This window comes from Nanorana parkeri, unplaced genomic scaffold, assembly GCF_000935625.1.
Source record: "Nanorana parkeri isolate BGI_ZX_2015 unplaced genomic scaffold, ASM93562v1 scaffold133, whole genome shotgun sequence".
NCBI classification, from domain to species: Eukaryota; Metazoa; Chordata; class Amphibia; order Anura; family Dicroglossidae; genus Nanorana; species Nanorana parkeri.
In genome coordinates, this window is record NW_017306401.1 from 2,117,698 (window position 1) to 2,140,281 (window position 22,584).

The 22,584-nt window shown below is 40.9% G+C and overlaps 1 protein-coding gene across 1 annotated transcript in view; it reads left to right on the top strand.

Moving 5' to 3' along the window:
- CERK (ceramide kinase) overlaps nt 1–1,345 on the top strand; it is a 70,364-nt gene extending 69,019 nt beyond the window's left edge. The window contains exon 15 of the mRNA XM_018553895.1: nt 849–1,345. Within this exon, the coding sequence (XP_018409397.1) occupies nt 849–933 (85 nt within the window). The 3' untranslated portion in view covers nt 934–1,345. The remainder of the gene's footprint in view (nt 1–848) is intronic.
- Nucleotides 1,346–22,584: the final 21,239 nt, after the last annotated feature.

Below are 22,584 nucleotides of genomic sequence, written 5' to 3' on the forward strand. Positions count from 1 at the left end.
CCCCCCCAAAAAAAGTTACACATAAAAAAGAATTTAAAAAAAATGTAAACGCCCCCATACATACATACATACATACATACATACATGCACACACCCGTCGTGGGCGCATACGTGCAAAAAAGACGATTGCGCCCATTACGCCGCACATGTCACATATCGCTGCGAACTTCGGAGTGAGAGCAATAAGTCTAGGGCCATCAATCACTGATAACACTAAACTGATGAACGGTAAAAGCTTTTAAAGCGTCGCCTATGGCCAATTTTGGGTATGGTAGTTTTCTGCGATTTCGCGGGATGCGCGCAATTTTAAAGCTTGACATGTTTGGTGTCTATTTACCCGACGTGACCCTATCTTTTATATTTTACCAAAAAACTGGGTAATAATAAATGTTTCGTAACCATGTAAAAAACATTTTTTTTTACATTTTCTGTAATTTTTCCTAATTATAGTAAAAAATAAAAACCCCAGTGGTGAATAAATGTCACCAAAAGAAAGCTCTATCTGTCCCCAAAAAATCGTATAAAATTAATTTCAGTACAGCGTTGCATGATGGAATAAATGTCAGTCAAAGTACCACAGCGCTGAACACTGAAAAATGGCCTGGCCAGGAAGTGGGTCTAAACGCCTGGTCTTGAAGTGGTTAAATTCATAGGAAACAAAATGGCAATCGCATGCATTTTATTACCAGCTAGTCACATTTTTAGGTTTTGAAGTTTATGGTGCGTGATATTCAACGTTTTTTGGATATCCAATTATAGCAAAGTTTTTTTTTTTTTTGTTTTTTTTTTACTGTTTTGATAAATTTACACATGCAAATCATTTTTTTTTTTCCCCTTTTGGTTTCCAGGGTCCACTGTCAACTTATCAGACTGTTTGCACGAGGCATTGAGGATTCCCATAAAGAAGATGATGAAAACCCAAGCAGGGTTTAATAATGGATTATATTTTGTTCAGTCTTTTGTGGTGTTTCTTTATTTATTTAACAGCTTATACGTTATCCAGTTTGAAGAAACTGGTGTGAAATATGAAGATAAATATCTAATTATATTTTAAGTTTGATGTTTCTGTAATTTATCATGATTTGATGAACTCCAAAATCATGGCTTTATTGAAGACATTTGTGTAAACTGAAAGATTGTTCTTACTAGGCTTTGCAGTGTTTTTGTTTTTTTCCTGAAATGTTACTACTTATCTTGGTGTCCTATAGTTTCAAGGCAAATTGCATGTGTTTCTGAAGACACCTAGAACATAATATAGGCATTGTGCATAACATCTAATAAAGTGGATCATTCTATTTAGGTAGACAAACCGTGATCTAGAATAAGATTTATTATAGTATGAGGTGCATTTTGTTAGAATTCTAAATCATTAAACACCTTTTGCAGTGGTATCTCAGTCTTCTAGGCCTAGATTAAGCAGACAAGGTTATATTTCTTAGGGTTCAGTCCGTTGCATGTCATGGCAAATGTAAGCATTTACAAAAAAGGGAAAATGGACAATAGACTAAACAATGGTTGCAAATAGTTATTAGTGTCAAGTTGGTGAAAATGTTTCTCCTCTGGCTCCATTATCATCTTTTTAAAGTCTCTGTAATTAATTTACTATAATTTTTGTTACTCAAGTATGACATTTTATTTGATCTAGGCAAAGAGTGGCACAATAATTTTGTGTTTTAATATACATTAGCATTCAATTCGAAAAAATGTATGCATGAAAAGCCTGCTTCTGTTCCAGATAAAGTAAATTGTTTTGGGCAACTTCTAATATTTGAAAAAAATGTTTTTGCACGCAGCAACATTGTGGTTAATTTGTGGCTCACTGATCTCACCAGCAAGCTGTGTGCAATTTTCCCAGCAGAGTTCATATTGCTGACCATTTATATGTTTGTACTGCCACATTTTTCTGGCTTAGTCTGAGTTCAGTATAAAAGGATGTGCTCACCCTAATTGTGGCTGGTTATGGAGTTAGAACATTTCATTTGGTAACATGATACTTTTTGTACAACTTTTGTAAAGGAAGTGATTGTATTAGTATCGTGCATACCAGAAACTCCAATATATACAACTTCTGTCAAGACAATGACCCCATTATATTTATAGAACATTTTTGTGAAATGTAACTTACTCCCTTTTGAAATTTGCACTAATGATTGTAAACACATTTGCCAGCACTCATAATTTAGAATGGGACCAAAAGCAATTGCATTGCTGCATACTGAAGTTTTGGTACATTGGCAAATGCTCTGAATGATCTCTTACAGTAGAGAAAAATGAATTCTAAAAAGTTGAATATCCACCCCACATATTTAAAAGTGCCCATATATAAAAAACAAAACAAAAAAAAACACATTTGAATCTACCAGAAAAGAAAAAGAATGTATTTTTTCAATCATCCCTTCACAGAGACCTTTGTTGATCCAGGAGATCAGCCTGAGCGGTTCTTCAACACTATGTTGACCATAGTTTATATTGTATGAAAAGTAATGTAGTTATGGAAAGCAGATTTAAAGGGGAACTATGGGGTCAGTGTTTTTCCCCATAGTTCTCCTTAGGGTAACGGGAGGACACAAACTAGCGTCCTCCCGTTACCCTAAGCTCAGTATACCGTGAGCTACAGCTCGCGGTATACTGAGACGCCGCAGCCGGAGCGGATCCCGACTTAGATGACGGGATCCGCCCAGCTGCGTGAGTGACAGCTGGCTCTGCCTATCTAGAGGCAGAGCCAGCTGTACCCGCCCCCTCCCCCGTCCGTTCCGCCAGTCAGCGCTGGCAGATCGGAGAGGGGAATCCAGCCCCTCCCCCTGTCACGGCAGAGAGCCGTGACAGGATCGAGAGGCGAGCGAACCCGGTATGTATTCGCTCACCTCCCGATCTACTGAGCCGACCTGTGACAGTCTCATTGTCACAGGTCGGCTTGAACTATAAGGTGAGTGAAAAGCACTCACCTCATAGTTCTCCTTTTTAAATGCGGTACTATTTTAGAAAGGCATATTAACTCATAGTAAATTGTACTATCAAGTGATTTGCACAGAAATCCGTTTTGTAGAGTAAAAATTGCTGATATATCTTAAAACTTAACACCGTATTCTAGCATAGTTATACAACTACACAAAAAGCCATTACATTCAATGTACTGTGGATTTAATTATGTTTACACTTTATATTACAGATGACCAGAAAAGGTTATTGGTGGACTGCTTTAATAATTTACCATCATGAAACAGATAATCAATCATGCTGCAATATAAGGTTCTTTGGTTACACAGTTGTGTAATGTTTTTTGTCTAGTTTTATCATGCAACTCAGCAATGCAAAACATAAACATTCCTGCTAATTTAAAATATCGGAAATAAATATTTTAGTATGCAAAAACTGTGTTGGTCTTTTAGTCAGCCTGCGGTCGAAAATGGTTCATTGTGTTTAAAGGTCCATAGGTCACTTACTGACACATGCACAGACAAATGGGACTGCCATCATGTACCACAAAGTCACGTGGGACATCCACAACCATGTTCGAGTCATTTTATTTGTTATGTTAATTAGAGATGCACCGAGACCAATACTAGTATCGGTGTCGATACCGAGTATTTGGGTGAGTACCCGTACTTGCCCAAATGCTCTGATACCGGAACTTCTCCGTTTTTATATTGTCCTGGCCAGGATTTGAACCAGGGACTATCAGCGCTACAAGTCAGAAGTGCCAACTATTACCCAACGGTGGTCCCTGAGATGCACACTCTGAAGTGTGCGGAAATACGGCTTTAGTTTCAGTGCAAAAATAATGGCCCAGTATTGCTAATGAGGTAATACAATGAAATCAGCAGCCCATTATTAGGAGCAACACATTAAAACATCGGCTCTTAAAAACACATCTTCTAGATCAGACCTAATTACTACAGTATGCCAGCATCTGATGAAGACCCTGAAGATGGCTGATGTGCATTAGGCATTGAGAGTCAGGAGTGACATCAGGTGCTGGTGTAATGTAGACAGAAGTCTTCTATCTCTGCCAGCACATCCCTCCTTCTGGGCCCATTGCCCTCTGCTCCATCTGCTCTTCCTCCTCCAGAGCCAGAACCCTGCTTTAAGCCAAGGGCAATGAAGCATGGGTTCAGTGGCATTGGGATCCAGTCTACAGAAGACTACGCCACACATTTTCCGAGTTGATGTAAAGTTCAGTTGGACTCAAAATAATTACACAAGTTACTAAAAAGTGTGCTGTTACCTTTTATATGCCTTGCTAACAAAAGTGCCAGTAATTCTAACTGTAGTAAAGTGTAAGAGGAAATGTAGGCAGTGGGTATTTTTTGGTTGGAGTAAGTATGAATTAGTGTGTAGTGGGGGGCACGGCACTGTGAGGACTGAACTAAACTCAGTAGAAATGGCTGAATGTTAAGATACTCCAACACAAAATCTCTCCTCAGTGAACGCCCCTCTCCTGGCTGTGCTTGGAACATGAGGGTTCCATGCTCCACATATTTTGGAGTTGGCCGAAACTACAGATATTGGGTGAAAAGGTGTGAGATCACTGGTAATCTTACTGGAATTCAACTAGGAACAGATCCAACAAAATACCTTCTCCATCTGGCCCTTCTCTCTACAAAAAGATACAAAAATTGCTACTCGCACACCTCAATATATAATACTTGGTTTTATTAGAACAATTTTTTCTTTAGGGCGGAATATTGAGCTATTTATGAAATGTAAGGCTTAACATAGCACCTCAGTGCTCATTGGAGAGCAGACTCTAACTGATGTCCTTGACCAGGTTTGGACTTTCCTCATGCTATCCCAGCCACCCGACCCCCTGGACTTCAGGGCCACATATAAATTGAACTTCTTGCTTGCTTCTCCAGAGCACTCACATTTACGTACATACCCGCTCAAATTTTTGGAACGATAGACACAGTGGGGTTGATTTACTAACCTAAACACACGCACGCACTAAGTGCGTGTGATTTTTACACAGCAAAACATATTTATCAACCAAAAAGTCTCTAAAAGCATATTTCCACTAATGCCATATATGGAAAAATCATGCACATTATGCATATATAATGCTGCTTCACAGTTTAGACAAAAATGGTTAGCTCATGCATTTACATTCCTGCATTCATCAACGCAAGAAACACAATGTAGAGCTAATTTACACAACATCACCTTGCAATTCATGCAGGGCTTTGCACAACACACCTGCTGGGTGTGTACACACTACAAAGGTGTCTAGATCCCACCAATAGATCATGCTGGGAGGGAACACACTACAGATGTGTATACTTCTTCGTGGCGTGTTTATAAGGTTAGTTTGTCTGTAGTATACTGGGTTGGTTTTTCTGCCTATCAATTTGAGGAGTGGACCTTAGCTCCTATTTAAGGGAGATTAAGAATCCTGATTGGGGGCATCATTGCCACTTATACTCGCTGCCTTTGTTCTTTCTATTTGTGTTCTTGTTATCTCCTGCTACATTCTATTGTATTCGTAAAAAAGATATTGAAAATAAAGTATTAAAAATATGCACCAAAACTTTTTAATATACTCACTAGTAAGCATTGATTTGCTCCTATCAGAAGCTAAGTATATAGGTCATTTTAATTTCATGGTAATGAGTAATGTAACCATTTATAAATCACCTCACTTGCAGCACATTGATTTTAGTATGTGTTACCAATGAGGTAACTGCCTACAAAATATTAAAAGGAACCTTTCAGGAAAGAAATATAGAAGCTACAATTGCTGACGTGTCTTTAAGGGTGCGTGCCTTGGAGCTGTCATCCTTTTCCTTCTTTTACTACTTGGTGAGCTATTGAGATGAACAAGAGCATATTAGGCGGCAGGGAACCCATATATACTGTTGCTAGAGGTAGATCAATGACTCCTGACAGGCATCCTAAGGAAACAAGTAAGCAGTGCTTACTTGCAATATTTGTTTCTGACACATCCCTCATAAATCACTCTGTAGTTTGAGATTAAAATCTTCCATGTAGTCGAGCTTTTACCTAGATTTTTTATTTTTTTTAATGAAAGGTAATAGGAAGCGCACAGCATACCAGTTTTTGCACCAGTTTACAAAAGGGAAAATGGGATGTTGCAGGATTGCAGAGAAGGGCATGTAACTTTTATGGACCTTTATGAAAGGGGGCACCCAGATTCCGATAAGCCCCCCCTGCACACAGACCCACATATCCACTGGGCCAGGGTTGTGATGAAGAGCTTCCTCGGCATGGGGAGAAGATGCCTTGCCAGGGGTTCCCCTCTGGCAAAGCACCCTTCCCTTGCTGAGGGCATGTGGCCTGGTGTGGTGCAGGAGGAGGGGTTGCTTACCAATATGCATGGCAACATGTCTGGGAAAAGATGCTTAGTGGACAGTGCTGTTGCAATGGGTGACTACATAGTCCCCTACTGTTTCCAAGAGCAATTCCCCAGTATCCTCAAAGGGAGCCAATGCTTGTGTTTTGGATCCTGGGACTGCTATTTTGCATAAGATTTTCCTCATTAGCAGCTTATATAGCTCTGCTGTCTGTGTCTGGGACCTGCACTGTCCACCAGACATTTTAAATCCACTTCTGACTGTCTTAAATTAATGGAGCAATCTGCTTGCAGATATTCAATTTGTGGCTTATCACAATCTGTGACAACACATAGTTCTAATCCTACTGGTACCCTATTTCTCAGTATCAAAGGCTCATATCATTTTTTTCTGATTTGATTTGGAACCTGTTGTGGAAATGTTATTATATGTGCACATTTTATTTTAGGATGTGTGTTTTTTAGGGATTGTCATATTTCTCCATGTGTCGGATTTAACCGAGGAACAGTAGAAAGGCATCATGGCACACTCACAAACTAGCATGTAAAACAACTTGTCTCACCACTAAGGACAATGACAGAGGTTTGGATACACGTCTTCTGCAAAGGATGTGTAAGCCGCACTGCCGCGCCAAGGCACCTCTTATAGTGCGGTCCTAACTCTACACTATGAGAGTCTCCATCTTGGAGCACATGGGGCAGAAGATATCAAATTGGGTGCAGGCTTGTCAGGAGGACGCCCCACCTCCTTAAAGGTACAGAAACACACAAGGGATCCCGCACATCCCATTGGCAGCTGAGAAACCCCATGCGTCGCTGCACCAAATCGGTAAAGCAAAACAAACGACAAACGCACTCAACAATTTGTTACCAGTTGTACAGTAAGGTGCACACGAAATGGGCTTTGAACAGTAGAACAGTAGAAAGGCATCATGGCACACTCACAAACTAGCAAACTAGACTCTCATAGTTTAGAGGTGGATGTTGGGGTCGGGTTGGGACTACCCCGCTCGAGGGCACGAGCGGCACGCCCGAGGCAGCGAGCGGTGCGTCCGTGGGGTACAACGGGTGGGAACGAGTGGCGGAGGTGGTGGGTGAAGGAGTTCAAAACTGGCTACGCGTTTCGAAGAGCGGGTCTTCTTTTTCAAGCCACTGAGTGAAGGGGGCAAATGGCGGGAATTGACTGGCTATGTTATAAAGTCGTCTCCCACTGGGCGTCGTCCTTTGACCTTAATAAATGAAGGAATTGGTGGTTGGTTCTGCCCTTTTTCTACATTGACTATAGCTTGAACCAGCATCGTGTCTGACTCTCTGGTGCTAAAGAAGTACTTCACCCCTTATACAGAAAGAACTGAATGCAGCGTGCATTTAAGCGCAGTGGATTAATATGCGCAGGCAGTGTATATAAAATATCCAAATCAAACCTTCCTATCCTATTACTGTAGAGCAAGAATAGGTAACCTTGGCACTCCAGCTGTGGTCAAACTACAAATCCCACCATGTACCCGCCTCGGGGAGTCATGCCTCTGGCTGTCAGAGTTTTGCAAAGTCTCAAGGGATTTGCAGTTGCACAACAGCTGTATTGCTGATGTTGCCTATCCTGTTGCAGAGACCGTATTTGACCTGGTTCCTGATGACTCTGATACACCCGCTATTGTTTCCAATGTGGTTGTTAGCCTTTGCAAACACAAGACCTTTCCTATATCCTTTGTTCTAGAACTGTTTCTCTTTGCGGATCGGAAGCTTCTATTGCAGGCATGACTCCTGATGATGTGAAGAAGCATTTTCCCTTTGATAAGGAGTTCCTTGACAAATGGTCCCTACCATTTGTGGACTGTCCAGTTCTTCAACTTATCAGACATCTCATTGCAGTGCTTAATGGGGCCTTCAACTTTAGGGACTTTACTGATGGCCATTAGGACTCCTTATTTAAATTTAAGTTAAAATATACTGAAACTGAGGGGCGTGGCTTGGCAATGGCCGTGTGAGCTGTGCTTTCTTTCTGCTCCCGGCTCATCTTACCGAAAATCGGAACACACACTGCCCATACGCCATCTCTGGCACTATGAGGAGAAGTAACTCTCCTACTGTCGGACTCTAAAACGGCCGCGCTTGGCTTCTGGAGGAATATACAGCTCTCCCACTTCCTCCACACGTTACCACCTGCCACCGATTTTGCTCGCCCTATTACGCCTTTTGAATCAGAATGTGATAAGCCGGACCACCTCGACATGCGGTCTCCTTCATGTATTCTTTATTGAATACTCCCATAGCGGATAGTGTCCCCGCTTACATCCGTAAATGGGAACGGGATCTAGGTATTAGTCTTACTTCTACCCAAATAGCGAGACTTCAGTACTTCTCCCTCAAATCCTCCATTCATACGAGAGTCCAGGAATCCGGGTTTAAACTCCTCACTCGCTGGCACAGGACTCCCCAACTCCTCCACTCAATGTACCCATCTGTCCCCAACTGTTGCTGGCGCTGTAATGAAGCCCCGGGTGACCTACTCCATATATTCTGGTCCTGCCCGAGAGTGACTCCATTCTGGTCTTCCGTTAAGTCCTTGCTAGGTAAATTCACAGACAGGGAAATCCCATGGGACCCAGCCTTTTTTCTTCTCCATCACAACTCTTTTCCCAGAAAATGTCTGTCCTCCCGCACCTCCTGTGCCTACTACGCTTGGCAATTGTCAGCCAGGCCTAAGATAATCCCATAACTGTTGGTTGAATTGTAAGCTCTGACAAGGAAGACGCTTTAGCCACATACCATGCTGTTCTGTTTATGTATCTTTTGATTTATTACCTGTATTGTTTGAAAAATTGAAATAAAGAATTTACAAAAAAAAATATACTGAAACTACTCTCCTTCCCCTGTTGGCATTGATTTTGATTTGTGGTACCATGTCTCAATGGATCACATACTTTAAGACTTCTATAACACAGACCAAATCCCTCAAACCTTGAAACCTGTTGAGCTACTGTCTGAAGCCCTCCACTTTAGTTATGATGGCCTCTTAGAGGCCTCTAAGTTGGTTTCTCACATATACCGTGTTTCCCTGAAAATAAGACACTGTCTTATATTTTTTTTGGCTCAAAAAAACACACTAGGTCTTATTTATGTACAACAATCCACACTTATTCATGTACAAAAATATGGTGATCAGGGGTGCCATACCTTTCCAAGAACAATTTGGTAACCAATCGTTGGCCAGAATGAGCAAAGCACACTTTCACTATCGATTCCTCACAAGTGGAGTGCATTTGGTATCACTCCGCCTGTGACAGGAGCCGGCGCTATAGAAGAGGCATTGGCTTATGTGGCTCTGCTCCCTTCGGTGCTGCCTCGCTTTCCTCTAGCGCTGGCTTCGTTGGCACCGCTGATTCTCTCCTGCGGCTCTTCAAGTTACCCCGTATGCCACCACCAGCACTGGGAATGGTAACAACTAGGTCTTATTTTCGGGGTAGGTCTTATATTTGAGCAATTCCCAAAAATAGTACAAGGTCTTATTTTCGGGGAAACAGGGTATCTGACAATTTAAAGGGTACTTTGGCTACGTGCCTGGGACGTAGAAGATATGTTTAAACAATGCTTTTCTCACTTGCTGGTTGAGGGAAGGCATCTTTTTGAACATAGACTTAACAGTGGCATACCCAAACCTCCTAATTCTTGTTCTGGGTGCCCGCTTCAACGCCGGAGTTCTGTTGATGCACTAGAATGCCATTCTTCAGCGAATACAATGATCAAAGTCTGTCTACCATGTAATCCTCTGATCTCATAGCCATATACCTACTGTTTAGAGGTATACCCCACTTTACCAGGGAATAATTGTTCCCTCATTCTGTTTGGTCTCTCGAATGTTTCTGTTTGAATGCTTCGACTTTAAACCGTAGCTTGTACTTTAGCCCATGTAACCAGGTATGTTTCATTTACCGTAATTTTTCCTATTTTTTTCTGGATTTTCTTTACCACAGTGTACATAATCCTGACTACATTCTACGGCTTATGCCCTCCTATAACTAGAGACTGTCTTGGGGTATACTACCACTTTTCCTATTCCCACAAATGTTTTTACTATGGAGCCTATTGATATTAGGTTTATTAGACTCCTTATGGTGTTTATTTTTCCTAAGACCTGTCCCTTTCAAGAAGGGCTTTTCAACTTACAAGGTTGAGAAACATCAGTTTTTGCAAGTCTCCTTGCAAGAGTTCAAATGTCTTTTCTTAAGCCATGCTGAGAAACATTTGGCCTTTTTTCTTCGATTTATTACACTGAAGATTCCCAACTACATTGCTGCTTGAACTGATCTCTAAATAGTGTTTCCTCAACCTAGCTTGGGAGGCTATACCCTAACCTTGCTAGACTGGACCCTTTCGGGCTATCATAGATTGTGACCTTCAGGCATTTGGCTCTAAAAATTGTGGTGCTCTCACAACCTCAGTGTACTGTGTTCGTTATCCATGGGACATTTTTCAGGTTCAGTGCCATGGCACAGTCCTATGTGTGACCCTGTCAGTTTGTGAGTAAGGTCATGCAGGCTAAAGCACCAGGAGCTACTTTGCTGTTTGCACCGATGGGTGCCTTTCAAATTTCCCAAAACTGCAGGTTTTTACAATGAATAGAGTTAACACTGGGGGGCTAAGTGCTAATATCATCAGTTAAGTGGGGTGCTCTGCACTCTTTCCTGCCTTTTAGCATTGAGAAAGCACCATCCCACTGCTCCTCTGAAAAGCACCATCTGGAACTCCAGTCTCTAGCCTGTTGCTACTGCCCACCTACTGTGACCTGGGTCACCTCTAGCCATCTGACCCTTATCAGGACCAGCTGCCTCAATTTGTGAGTACCTAAGGCCTTGCCTTGTGCTTTTGGCCTTGTTGCAACTCTTCCATTTGGAACAACATATCTGCACACAGACATAGAGGTTACAGTCCCGCTGTGATGGGGGACCCCAGTCCATACACTCTTTAACAGTTTTGGAGGCATCTACTTGGTATTCTCTGAAGGAACCAATACCTGCTATCTGGAATCCATTAACACTGTAGTTATAGCATCTGCTTCATCAGTGTCTCATTTAAATCTGCCAGGTGTGGTTGAGTCCCCTACCGTATGATCAGGGGCCTTTAGTGCAACTCTTTGTGGTCAAATTCATCCAATTCCTGGCTGATATTGACTGCAGATGCTCTAATGCCATTTCCTGCAGAGTCTATCACTGACCCTAGAGAAGCTTAAGATCAGGCTGGGCTGTGACCCTTTCTGTTAACTAGGCATTGCAGTCTCCTGCCAACAGCTTAGAATTACAAGACGTAGTTTTGGACTTTATTAATGCAATGTAAATTACCCTGCATTTGGAGGATCAGTCTGCTATCTTCAGTATTGGGTATTTTCACTTCACCCACTATTCAGGGTATTATTCTCTGCAGATTGGAAACACCATGAAGGGTCCAGGGCCCCACCTGATAATTTGCTGGAACTGTTCTCCATGAGGGAATTTGTTAAACAGTGGTCTATACCCTCTGTGGATCCACCAGTGACCCTCCTTGACAGGACATCTGTGAGAGAGGTAGAGGGTATTGTTACATATAAGTATTCTACTGATAGGCAGTTACAATCCCTGCTTAAATCCCAGTTTAGTCTTCATCCTGTACTTGCTGTAACCCTAGTCCTTTGAACCATGGCAGAATTGGTTAGATAAAAAGGATCTTTCCAGCTCTGGGGGAGATTGCTTCTCAGATGAGCATGTGGAATAGCCTGGAGCTTCAAGGTGGCAATACACTTTACAACCCTCGCAAGACTTTTGTCTTGCGAGGGTTGTAAAGTCCTTAAAAAACCATACGATCTGCCTATCTTGGACAGACAGATCGTACTTGCGATGACTGCAATGAGGGGCAGGCTTTCAATGACTGCAAACGGGCAGTGTGCGCGTGTGCACACCGGCCGGTTCGGCAGTTGTCGAACAAGCAGGCCACTAACTCACCGAGAATCGTACGATTCCCGGCAGGTTTTCGAGCCTGCTTGTTCGACGGAAGACGTGCGACCGTACAGTAGAAACGGTCGCATGCCTTCCATACACTGCACGATTATCGTACGATCGTGGGATTTCCCGCGCTTCTCGTACGAGAATCGTGCAGTGTATGGGCACCTTTACACTTCAACTGTGATGGCTTATTACATGAAAACATGTTCCACATGGGTGTGCTGTCCAGTCATATTTGCAGAGCTTTCTGATTAGGGCACTGAGATGCTGATGCCACATCTCAAATGTTACAAGCATAACAAGATCCACAGGCTCTGTAGATCTTGTTATGCTTGTAACTTTTTAGATTCCTAGGAATAAACTTTTTTACATGGAGGTCCTGGCTGTTGAGTGCAGCTATACATAAATCTTTTTATTGTTGCTTTCAAAAAATTCCTTTGTTTTTTAGCCTGCACGTTTAATTTCCGTCTGGTTTCTTGGTTTCCTGACAGTATCCCTGGTGATATATTTTACAATGATTATTTAAGCATTTATATCGTTTTCATCCATCTAGCAGTTCTATAATAAAAATAGGACCTAGATATACACAACAATAATTCTATATTTCTGGAAATGTGTAGCATGTTTACTTTCCTTAACTCTGATGTTAACTATAGCCACACATATAACTTGCAAACTTGTATCCATTCCGTGCAGCTGACAACTTGTTCAGGAACTAGATGATATAAGTAACCAACTATTAACTTAGATGGCTGCCATGTACTTGGGTGTAAGTGGTTCTGAGGGATATTTTTGTTTTGTTCAGATTGAAATACTGTGGATGTAATCGGAGCAGACAGAATGAAGATAGCCCTAACATTTTCGCTTTAAGCTATTTCCTCCTATCAGTTTCTGTTAGGTCTGTGGTTGTATTGAACAGCTGTACAGTTTATACTTATGATGGAAAATACATCTATGTTCTGTGCTAGCCCCAACAAATTTAAATGGTTGCTGAAGTTCAAACGGTATTGTTGAACAAGCTTATAAAGTGAACATATCTTCTTTATATCACAAAGTATGAAATACATCTGGTTGTAACCCATTTGAAAAATGAGGGAATTTGTGGACAGGAAGATCATGTCTTTAAGTAGAAAGCTCATATGTTACAGACATCTGAGATCTCACTGGATTAGGAACAGGTGAGTAAAGGACTTGGAGGGGGCTGAGGGCTTTCAAAAATAAATAAAGGTGCGGATACACTGTACGATTATCGCACGAGAATCGCGGGAAATCCTGTGATCGTACGATAATCAGGGTATGAAAGGCGTGCGACCGTTTCTACTGTACGGTAAAACAGTAGAAAGGTATCATGGCACACTCACAAACATGGGCCGGTGTGCGCATGCCCATTTGCAGTGATCGGGAGCCCGCCCCTCACTGCGGTCATTGGAAGCCCACCCCTCGATGATCGCAAGTACGATCTGCCTGTCCAGGATGGGCAGAGCGTACGAGCTTTTAATAAGCTCACGACCATTGCAAGACAAAAGTCTTGCGATGGTTGTAAGTTGTATGGGCACCTTAACTGTACTGAAATTGCAATTACACTTTAAGCATGAAATATAAGCATCTAACATGGGGAATGTGGAGAGAAATGGCTGGTAAAAAAGAGCTTTGGAGTCATCACAGGTGAATAAAAAAAATCTAAATCAGTCATTCCAAGCTCTAATAGCCATAACGGCCATTTGTCACATTTATTATGTATTAGCTATATGTTTATATCAATTTAATAGCACCTTGATAGGAAAAGAGTATTAGTATTTTCAAAAAAAATAAAGGCATTATTAGGAATGCCAACATTAGTGTATGAATTAGGAATACTTGAAAATTGATCTATCATTTATTTGAGACCTGAATAGTTAAAATAGAGCATTCTTCATGACTAAATGTAACTTCTTCATATGAAGATTTTTTTTCAAACTTATTTTTTCAAGCATAGCACTTTATGAATTTTAAATAGAAGAATGCTTAGGTGCCATTTAAATTGGTATAACATGTTGATAATTTTTTTGACAAGTGTGGCCTGTTGTGTAACGTATGCTATGTGAAAGTATCTAACCAAAAATAAATGAATAAAAAAAACAATATAATGCAGCTTACCAATAGTGAGCTGTGGGGACATTTTTTTCCATTTTGGAATAAAGGTTTTAACTAAATGAATACAAGCTGACTATTAATCAGTTAACCTGTCAGTTTTAAATGGTTAGTCTCAGCTCTCCAATTGCCACTTTTGTTGGACAGCTTGATTTGTTAAAGGAAGTTGAAAATTACTGGCAGGATCAACAGAAAAAAAGAACATGTTACGGAACTAAAAAAAAACCAAAGACTGCTGTGTTAATGTGAATTGCAGAACGCATCACATACATATTTTTTTATTAGGCCCATACTTTGGCATTAGTGAGCTAACAGTTTTGTTGCCAATGACACTATGCAGTGCAAAACCTGTTGTAAAAGCAGCATAACAGAGTAACCGTTTTGTTTCATTGAAGCACCTTTCTCAAAAGTATATTCATTGAAGACCAGTAATAGCAATTATTGCATACTCTGAAGATAAAAGTCTACAATGCTAAGTAAATTTTACTCTAAATTAAATTTTATTCTTGAAACAAATTATGCAAATGATACAATAAAATATATTAAATATTTGTAAACTTGCAAATAATAATAAAACAAATATTATAAAAACCAATATAGCGTTCCTTTCTATCTTCCCCCCAAAATTAAGATGCTAATAAACATGAGATGACTTTTGCTTAATCTGACTGTCACATCAGGTGATGAGCTCAGTTCTGTGGGACAGCTGATAAATCTTGTAAGGGAAGGGGAGTGATTGGAGAGGTTAGAGATTCTTGTATGATCTCAGTTGTTGACCCTGAGACTAGTCGGCATCGGGACAGCCTGCAGTGTGTTGGGCAGCAGTTCTCTCTCCCACTTCCTCATATTTTCCATAATAAAAATGTTTGTGAGAACATAGTGTTTTTGGTTATGGCTAAAGCTTTTGACAGAAGACATCCCAAATCACTAGTCTGATGTCTGTGGCTGGCTTTACAGTACCATTCCCCAACAACAAGATAGCTTAAACAGATACCTCATATCCCATTATCCATGAAAAATGTGATAGTAAAGACAAAAATCAGTGTCTTCACTGTACTCCATGGGTAATACTTTTATGAATGTCATAGTACACTGCACAGGGATCTGTTCAATAGTAAAAATATCCTGTCATTACATTTTGTAAACAACCCAATACACTGACAAGCATTTGTTCCATAGGATTCTGAATAATATATGGAGACACTTATAATTTCTTTGCTTTGCTTACAAGTACTATAGTGCTATATATAATTAATACCATGCTTACAGAAATATATTACCTTCAAGTGAAAGTCAAATAAAACAGCACCACAAATAATGACCATTAAACTTTGCAAGGTCGTGTACCTTCTACAACTCCACTCTATGTAGGCAAGACAACAATACACAATGTTTAATGCATAATTTTAGTGCATTCCATTGATCTGCTCATTTGATCACCATATATAATACAGAAACCCAATGGAATATTCATCAGCAGTGGCTGATATTGCAGCCAGCTGTCACATTTTAATTAGTCCTGTCATTTGCTATGCCAACAACTTCTTTGAATTCTATCAGTGATTTTCAAAGTGGAACTACAATCTCTTATCCTCTACAGCTAAGGAAAGTGCAATTTTAGCCTCTATTTGGATTGCAGTTGGCATGGTGCTACACGTGTGATCAGCTAATACACCAGCCATTTGAGGGCTTGAAGGTTCAGCTGAGAGCTGAAATAACAATAAGCTGAGTGGAAACCTTGACATTTGGCATGCCTCGAAACTGTTTTCGGAGACATTATATTGGTGGGTGTAGTTCCGCTTTAAGTTATTCTAGAGAAAAAAATATTGTAAACTGACCAGGCACTCCATACCATATGTCCATCTTTTCTTTTCTATACTTATATTGGTTGGTCCTGTTAAACTGCAAGTCGGAGTTGTCAAAAAAAGCTGGTATTTATCCTGCCTATGTGAGCTGTAGAGAAGAAAAGTGATTATTCACACATATATACATAGTGTTGGTATGCTACCTTGACAGACTTTTGGATGTTTTGGGAAAGCTGAGGAGTCTGTTCTTAGTTTCGGAAAGAAGTCATAAATGTCTTTCTCAACACAAACTTTTTCTTTTGTTAGAGGACTGGCTTGTCCAAGTTACCTATATATATGGCAGGTGATGCTCCTCTTTTCTGTTCAAGCCTTTCGTGTTCTAAAAGGAAGCCTTTTCTCTGGCCTTCACTGCCAATTCAAAGGTGCCACTCAGCGTGGCATTTTACATGCTGTATAGTTCAAACACATCTGCAGAGCATTTGAATCTCCTTGTGCCCGGGGCCTTAGACACTACTATAGATTTTTGATAATACATCTTTGAAACAGTATTGCCCTGGTTATATTCTTAGACTAGAAGCAGAGGATGGGGAACTGTCAAAAATTGCTTTGTTAATGATTCTTCCAGTTGAAGTAAAAACATATAATAAATGTTGGTGTATATGTCAGGAAAAAGAAAACATTTTCATCTGAGATTGCTTTTAACAATTGATGATGTAACATCTGGATAAAAAAAAAAATCCAGCTGCCTCCATTTTGCAGTAATATACATTTTAGAGGCTTTACTACTGTGTTCAGAGCGACAGATCTTATTCAGTTTCATTGTGTAGTATATATTTGTTGTTGTGCCATTTGCTCTAGAAGGTTCTGCAATTTCACAACTTGATGTCTAAATTGGGAAAATCATGTGACTGACAGGCTAAATAAAATGGAACAGCAGCCCTGAAAAGGGTTTCTTTCTTTACAATTCCACTACCATTATAAAAGATGGAATCTGTCTGACAATTGGAAGGAAGTTACATCTCTATCAGGGAATAAAGACCTGTCTGTCACAAATGGGTTTTAACAGTGGACTGAGTTTTTACTTCTGCCGCTATGAAAAAAAACTGCACTGATGCTTTAATGTAGACTGTGTTTCTATTGTACATAGATTTCTGATAAAAAGCTGAGGTTTGACTTCATTACATGTATTCGGATGCCCAGCGTTAACCTTTCTGGTTAATGAAATAAAAAGAAATGGCATGCTATCACTTTAAACGTTTATGTCAATAGATGGCATTTGATCTTGCTTGTTTTAAAAAGAAGAATGTATAATATTTGGTACAAAGCATTAGAAACCGTATTGAAGGGCTTGTCATAAATAATTATTTGATCGATGTACAACACAATAACTAAAATACTACATTATTACATATACATAATACAATGCATTTTAATAATGCAATTGCAACAATAAATTTTGACACTTAAAAGACCCCCTCACACTTTTTTGCTGCATTGTGGGCGTTACTGCATGAGCCTTAATGTAAAGCAGCCCATTCATTTTCAATAGGCTTCCAACACAGGTTTTCGTTGACATGTACCATTTTTGTAAAGGCAGTGCACTGCTAAATACAGCATTTTTGTCAAGGTGTGCTGCAGTGTAATGCTGGCTACTGTATGTATGTGTGTTGGGGAGCTATTCTAAATATGCAAGTTTTTACCGCAACACAAAGGTGTGAAGCCATTCTACAGGACACCTATACTGAGAGAAGTATGCTAGCTGCCATTGCAGACCTCCCTTTCTGAAAAATGTTACTTGTCTCAATATTAGGACCTTTAACACTGACCTGGGAAAATTATGTATATCAGGAGTACGGACTTCACACTTGGTTGTGGCCTGTGCCTCAGTGTTAAAACCATACATGTATGATTGGTTTTGTTCCGAATTGGACAAATTTTCAGAAATTCCCACATTCCTATGCATCCGAATTTCTGAATGACAGAAATAATAAATTCGAATGAATCTGAATTTCCAATAATGAAAATTTTAGATGCATCTGAATTTTTTCTTTAATTAAGTTTTAGTGTGTTTAAGCATCAACTTTAAAAAAAATAAAAACAAATTTTCGTTAGCGGTAGTATTTACAAACAAATTTTCATTGCAGCAAAGTGACATTAGACAAAATAAAAAAAATGACATTTTTTTTTACAGTCTGTTTATTTTGTTTTTTTTTGCCATTGGGGTCCCCTTTAAAATTCCAAACCAGACCCATAATCCAGGCAATGGCCTGGGGTTGTCATGTTGAACTGCACTCAGAATCTCATTATTCTTATTGATACTTGTGCAGATCAATGCAACATGGTGCAGTGCAATATTTGGAAAGGTGCTGGTGCTTCTTTTGGTGCCACACAGTGCTTTTTGGCCTCATAAACTTCAATAGAAGTAGACAGCAGTAAAGGTGGGGTACAGTTGTGAGGATTTGTTGAGTAGGTGTGTGCAGGGGTCAGAACTGTGGGTGTGTGTGCACTTAGATGGGGGTGTACAAGTGAGATGTGGCTAGGGGTTGCAGAAATGAGCTGCGGATGAGGTGGGGGTCGTGGTAGGGTATGGGTGCAGAGATGAACTTTCACTAACGTATCTCTAATAAATAGAGGTTGGGGAGAAGAGAGGCACAGTTTTGCATCTCTGCCCCAGGCACTCGATGACCTTGTCACAATACTGTTCACAACTAGCACAAGTTTTTGAAGCTGTAGTTAAATATGGTTTTCTGGTCCTTTGTAGAGGAACAGAAGGGCATGAGAGCAAGTGCTGGTACTCAGTCATGGCTCTAATACTTGGCATATTTAATCTAATAGTCCAGCACTGCTACAGGAACAAAGAGCACAGGAATGACCCAATCATTGTGTTGTTGCTCTCCTTAATTGTCTAAACAGCTGGAAGGAGGAGGAGAGGTGACTTAGGAAGCAAAATTTTAGGACCCATTTTCCTATAGTCAGCCATCAGATGTGTCATGATCTGGGAACCAGGGCACTGGGGAACATGAGCGCCGGATGAGCTGCTTGGGACTGGTACAAGCAAGGATCAGGACAGGGACATAGGTCTCGGGGGAGTGAAAGGACACCAAGAACTCTTGACACAGGGAATGAGAGACAGAGTGACTGCCCAATAAACGTGGGTGTGCCAGAGGCGTAGGATCTAAGATATGTGTGACAAGGTGGTTGAGCACTGCTACTACCTTGATTTCAGGGAGTTCAGTTTGTTTTACTGTACACTCTGTCAGGGAACCAGGGTTGTCACCTCTCCTCAGTGCACCAGGTCTGCTTTAGGGCATGGGGGCTCCTTCGGCCTGGCAGAACTCCTGGCGCCGGGGGTGCAGGTGCGCATGCACAAGATGCGCGGCGCGGTGTGGTAGACAGGCTGTGCTCGCATACACGGCAGCGCGCTTGTAGCACGTCTGTGCCCATTAAGGCTGTCAGGTGTGGGCCTTGCTAGGGGAGGTTCCCACCACACACCTTTCCATCCCTCTCCTCCTGCCATTGGCTCCCGGACAGAGACGCCTCCTGGTTGCCTCGGTGACCAGGGAGTGGCTTTGATTCCCCTGGCTATAAAACCTGGTCAGACCCCTGGCTTGTTGCTGAGTTATTCCACCTCTCTATTTTGTTCCTGCTGCCATTTCCTGAACCCTCTTCCGCACTTCCTGGTTACCGACCACTCGGCCTGTCTACGGCTCTTGAACCTTTGCTTCATGCCTTTACCCAGACTGGACTTTATTACCCCTTTGGATTTGCCCTCTTGTACCTCGCTCTTGGATCTTCAGGTGCGCTTGCTGCGAGTCCGCAGCACCACCTGACACACACGTATCTTCCGGTCCTACCCCCGCTGCGAGTCCACAGCGCCACCTGACACACACGGAGGATACTTGCAGCTTTAAAAAGTCACGTAGAACATAAATGAGCTGCATATACAGTTGTGTGAAAAAGTGTTGGCCCCCTTCCTGATTTTTCATTGTTTTGCACGTTTGTCACACTTTAATGTTTCAAATCATCAAACAAATTTAAATGTTAGTCAAAGATAACACAAGTAAACACAGCATGCAGTTTTTAAAGGAAGGTTTTTATTATTAAGGGAAAACAAAATCCAAACCCACATGGCCCTGTGTGAAAAAGTGTTTGCCCCCTAAACCTAATAACTGGTTGGGCCACCCTTAGCAGCAAGAACTGCAATCAAGCGTTTGCGATAACTTGCAATGAGTCTGTTACAGCGCTGTGCAGGAATTTTGGTCCACTCATCTTTGCAGAATTGTTGTAATTCAGCCACATTGGAAGGTTTTCGAGCATGAACCGTCTTTTTAAGGTCATGCCACAGCATCTCAATAGGATTCAGGTCAGGACTTTGACTAGGCCACTCCAAAGTCTTCATTTTGTTTTTCTTCAGCCATTCAGAGGTGGACTTGCTGGTGTGTTTTGGATCATTGTCCTGCTGCAGAACCCAAGTTCGCTTCAGCTTGAGGTCACAAACAGATGGCCGCACATTATCCTTCAGGATTTTTTGGTAGACAGCAGAATTCCTGGTTCCATTTATCACAGCAAGTCTTCCAGGTCCTGAAGCAGCAAAACAGCCCCAGATCATCAACTACCACCACCATATTTTACTGTTGGTATGATGTTCTTTTTCTGAAATGCGGTGTTACTCTTACGCCAGATGTAATGGCACACACACCTTCCAAAAAGTTCAACTTTTGTCTCGTCAGTCCACAGAGTATTTTCCCATAAGTCTTCGGGATCATCATGATGTTTTCTGGCATAACGGAGACAACCTTTTATGTTCTTTTTGCTCAGCAACGGTTTTCGTCTTGGAACTTTGCCATGCAGGCCATTTTTGCCCAGTCTATTTCTTATGGTGGGGTCATGAACACTCACCTGAACTGAGGCAAGTGAGGCCTGCAGTTCTTTGCATGTTGTTGTGGGGTCTTTTGTGACCTCTTGGATGAGTCGTCGCTGCGCTCTTGGGGTAATTTTGGTTGGCCGCCCACTCCTGGGAAGGTTCACCAGTGTTCCATGTTTTCGCCATTTGTGGCTTATGGCTCTCACTGTGGTTCGCTGGAGTCCCAAAGCTTTAGAAATGGCTTTATAACCTTTTCAGACTGATAGATCTCAATTACTTTCTTTCACATTTTTTCCTGGATTTCTTTGGATCTCGGCATGATGTGTAGCTTTTGAGGATCTTTTGGTCTACTTCACTTTGTCAGGGTGCTGAGATAATGATTTTTGCCTGGCATTCTGCTGAGAGTAACAGAACAAAAAACAAAATTGCTTTTAATTATTTAGATTTATGATATTGTAGAATTATTTAAATTGAAATGCCTGATGATTTTTTAGCAAAGTTGGAAAATATGGGTATGTAATGTTGGAGTTCTCCTGACAAATGGAATCTGGTAGCGTAGAAATATTGTAGCTGCCATTGTTGATTTGCTTTTGAAAATGCAATTTTCTGAGCTGGATCTTGATTCTTTCAATCACTATTTTCTAAATTACTGAGCTGGAACTATATGTGTGTCAGGTATTCTGACACTAGATAGTGAAGCCACAATAAAAATGACACTCGGGAGCCTGCATCTTCAAAGACAAGTCAGCAATTAGAGTTTCTATGTTTTATGGTGGTGCAAAGGTTATGTTGAGTGAGCTGCTTAGGCTGAAATCTGGTGATATGTAACGCACACACGAGCTCCAAGGTTCATATATTTCCATCAGACTTTTAGACTGCAGTAAGGTATAGATACCAAAACAGGTAGTTAGTCACTAGTAGATGACAAATTACTAAACTCTGCATGTTGAAGCTACCCAGCTTTGTTGACATTCCTATATAAAACCATTCTAAACAAAAAATGCTAGTCTTCGACAGTAAGTCTTTTCTGAGAGCTGATACTGGGTACAAAAAGAAAACACTAATTCTGATAGTGAACATAGGAGAGGTCACAGAGTCTGTCTAAGAATATTTGCTTAACACGGGCATGGCCATCCTTATAATGAAGCACTGTACCCCCCTGTAATGTGTGCAACATGTCCTGCCACTTCCCTCACCCCCCTGTAATGTGCGTCGCCACCCCACCCCCCATCTGATGAAAGTTCTTATGTGAAAAAAAAGCAAGCAAAGGCGACTGCCTTGCTATAAAGTGGAAATATGTGCAGTAGCAGTTTAATTTGACTGAAATTATGGACATTGACATTATATTTTTCACACATCTACTTGTTGCAGTGAAGGAAGTATTAAGATATTAATAAGCTGATATATTTTGTAACGGAACTAAAGGTAGATAATACATTATGTAAAATAGATAATACATAATTTAGATACTTATATCAGTAGCTGTCCACTCACCTCTACTTC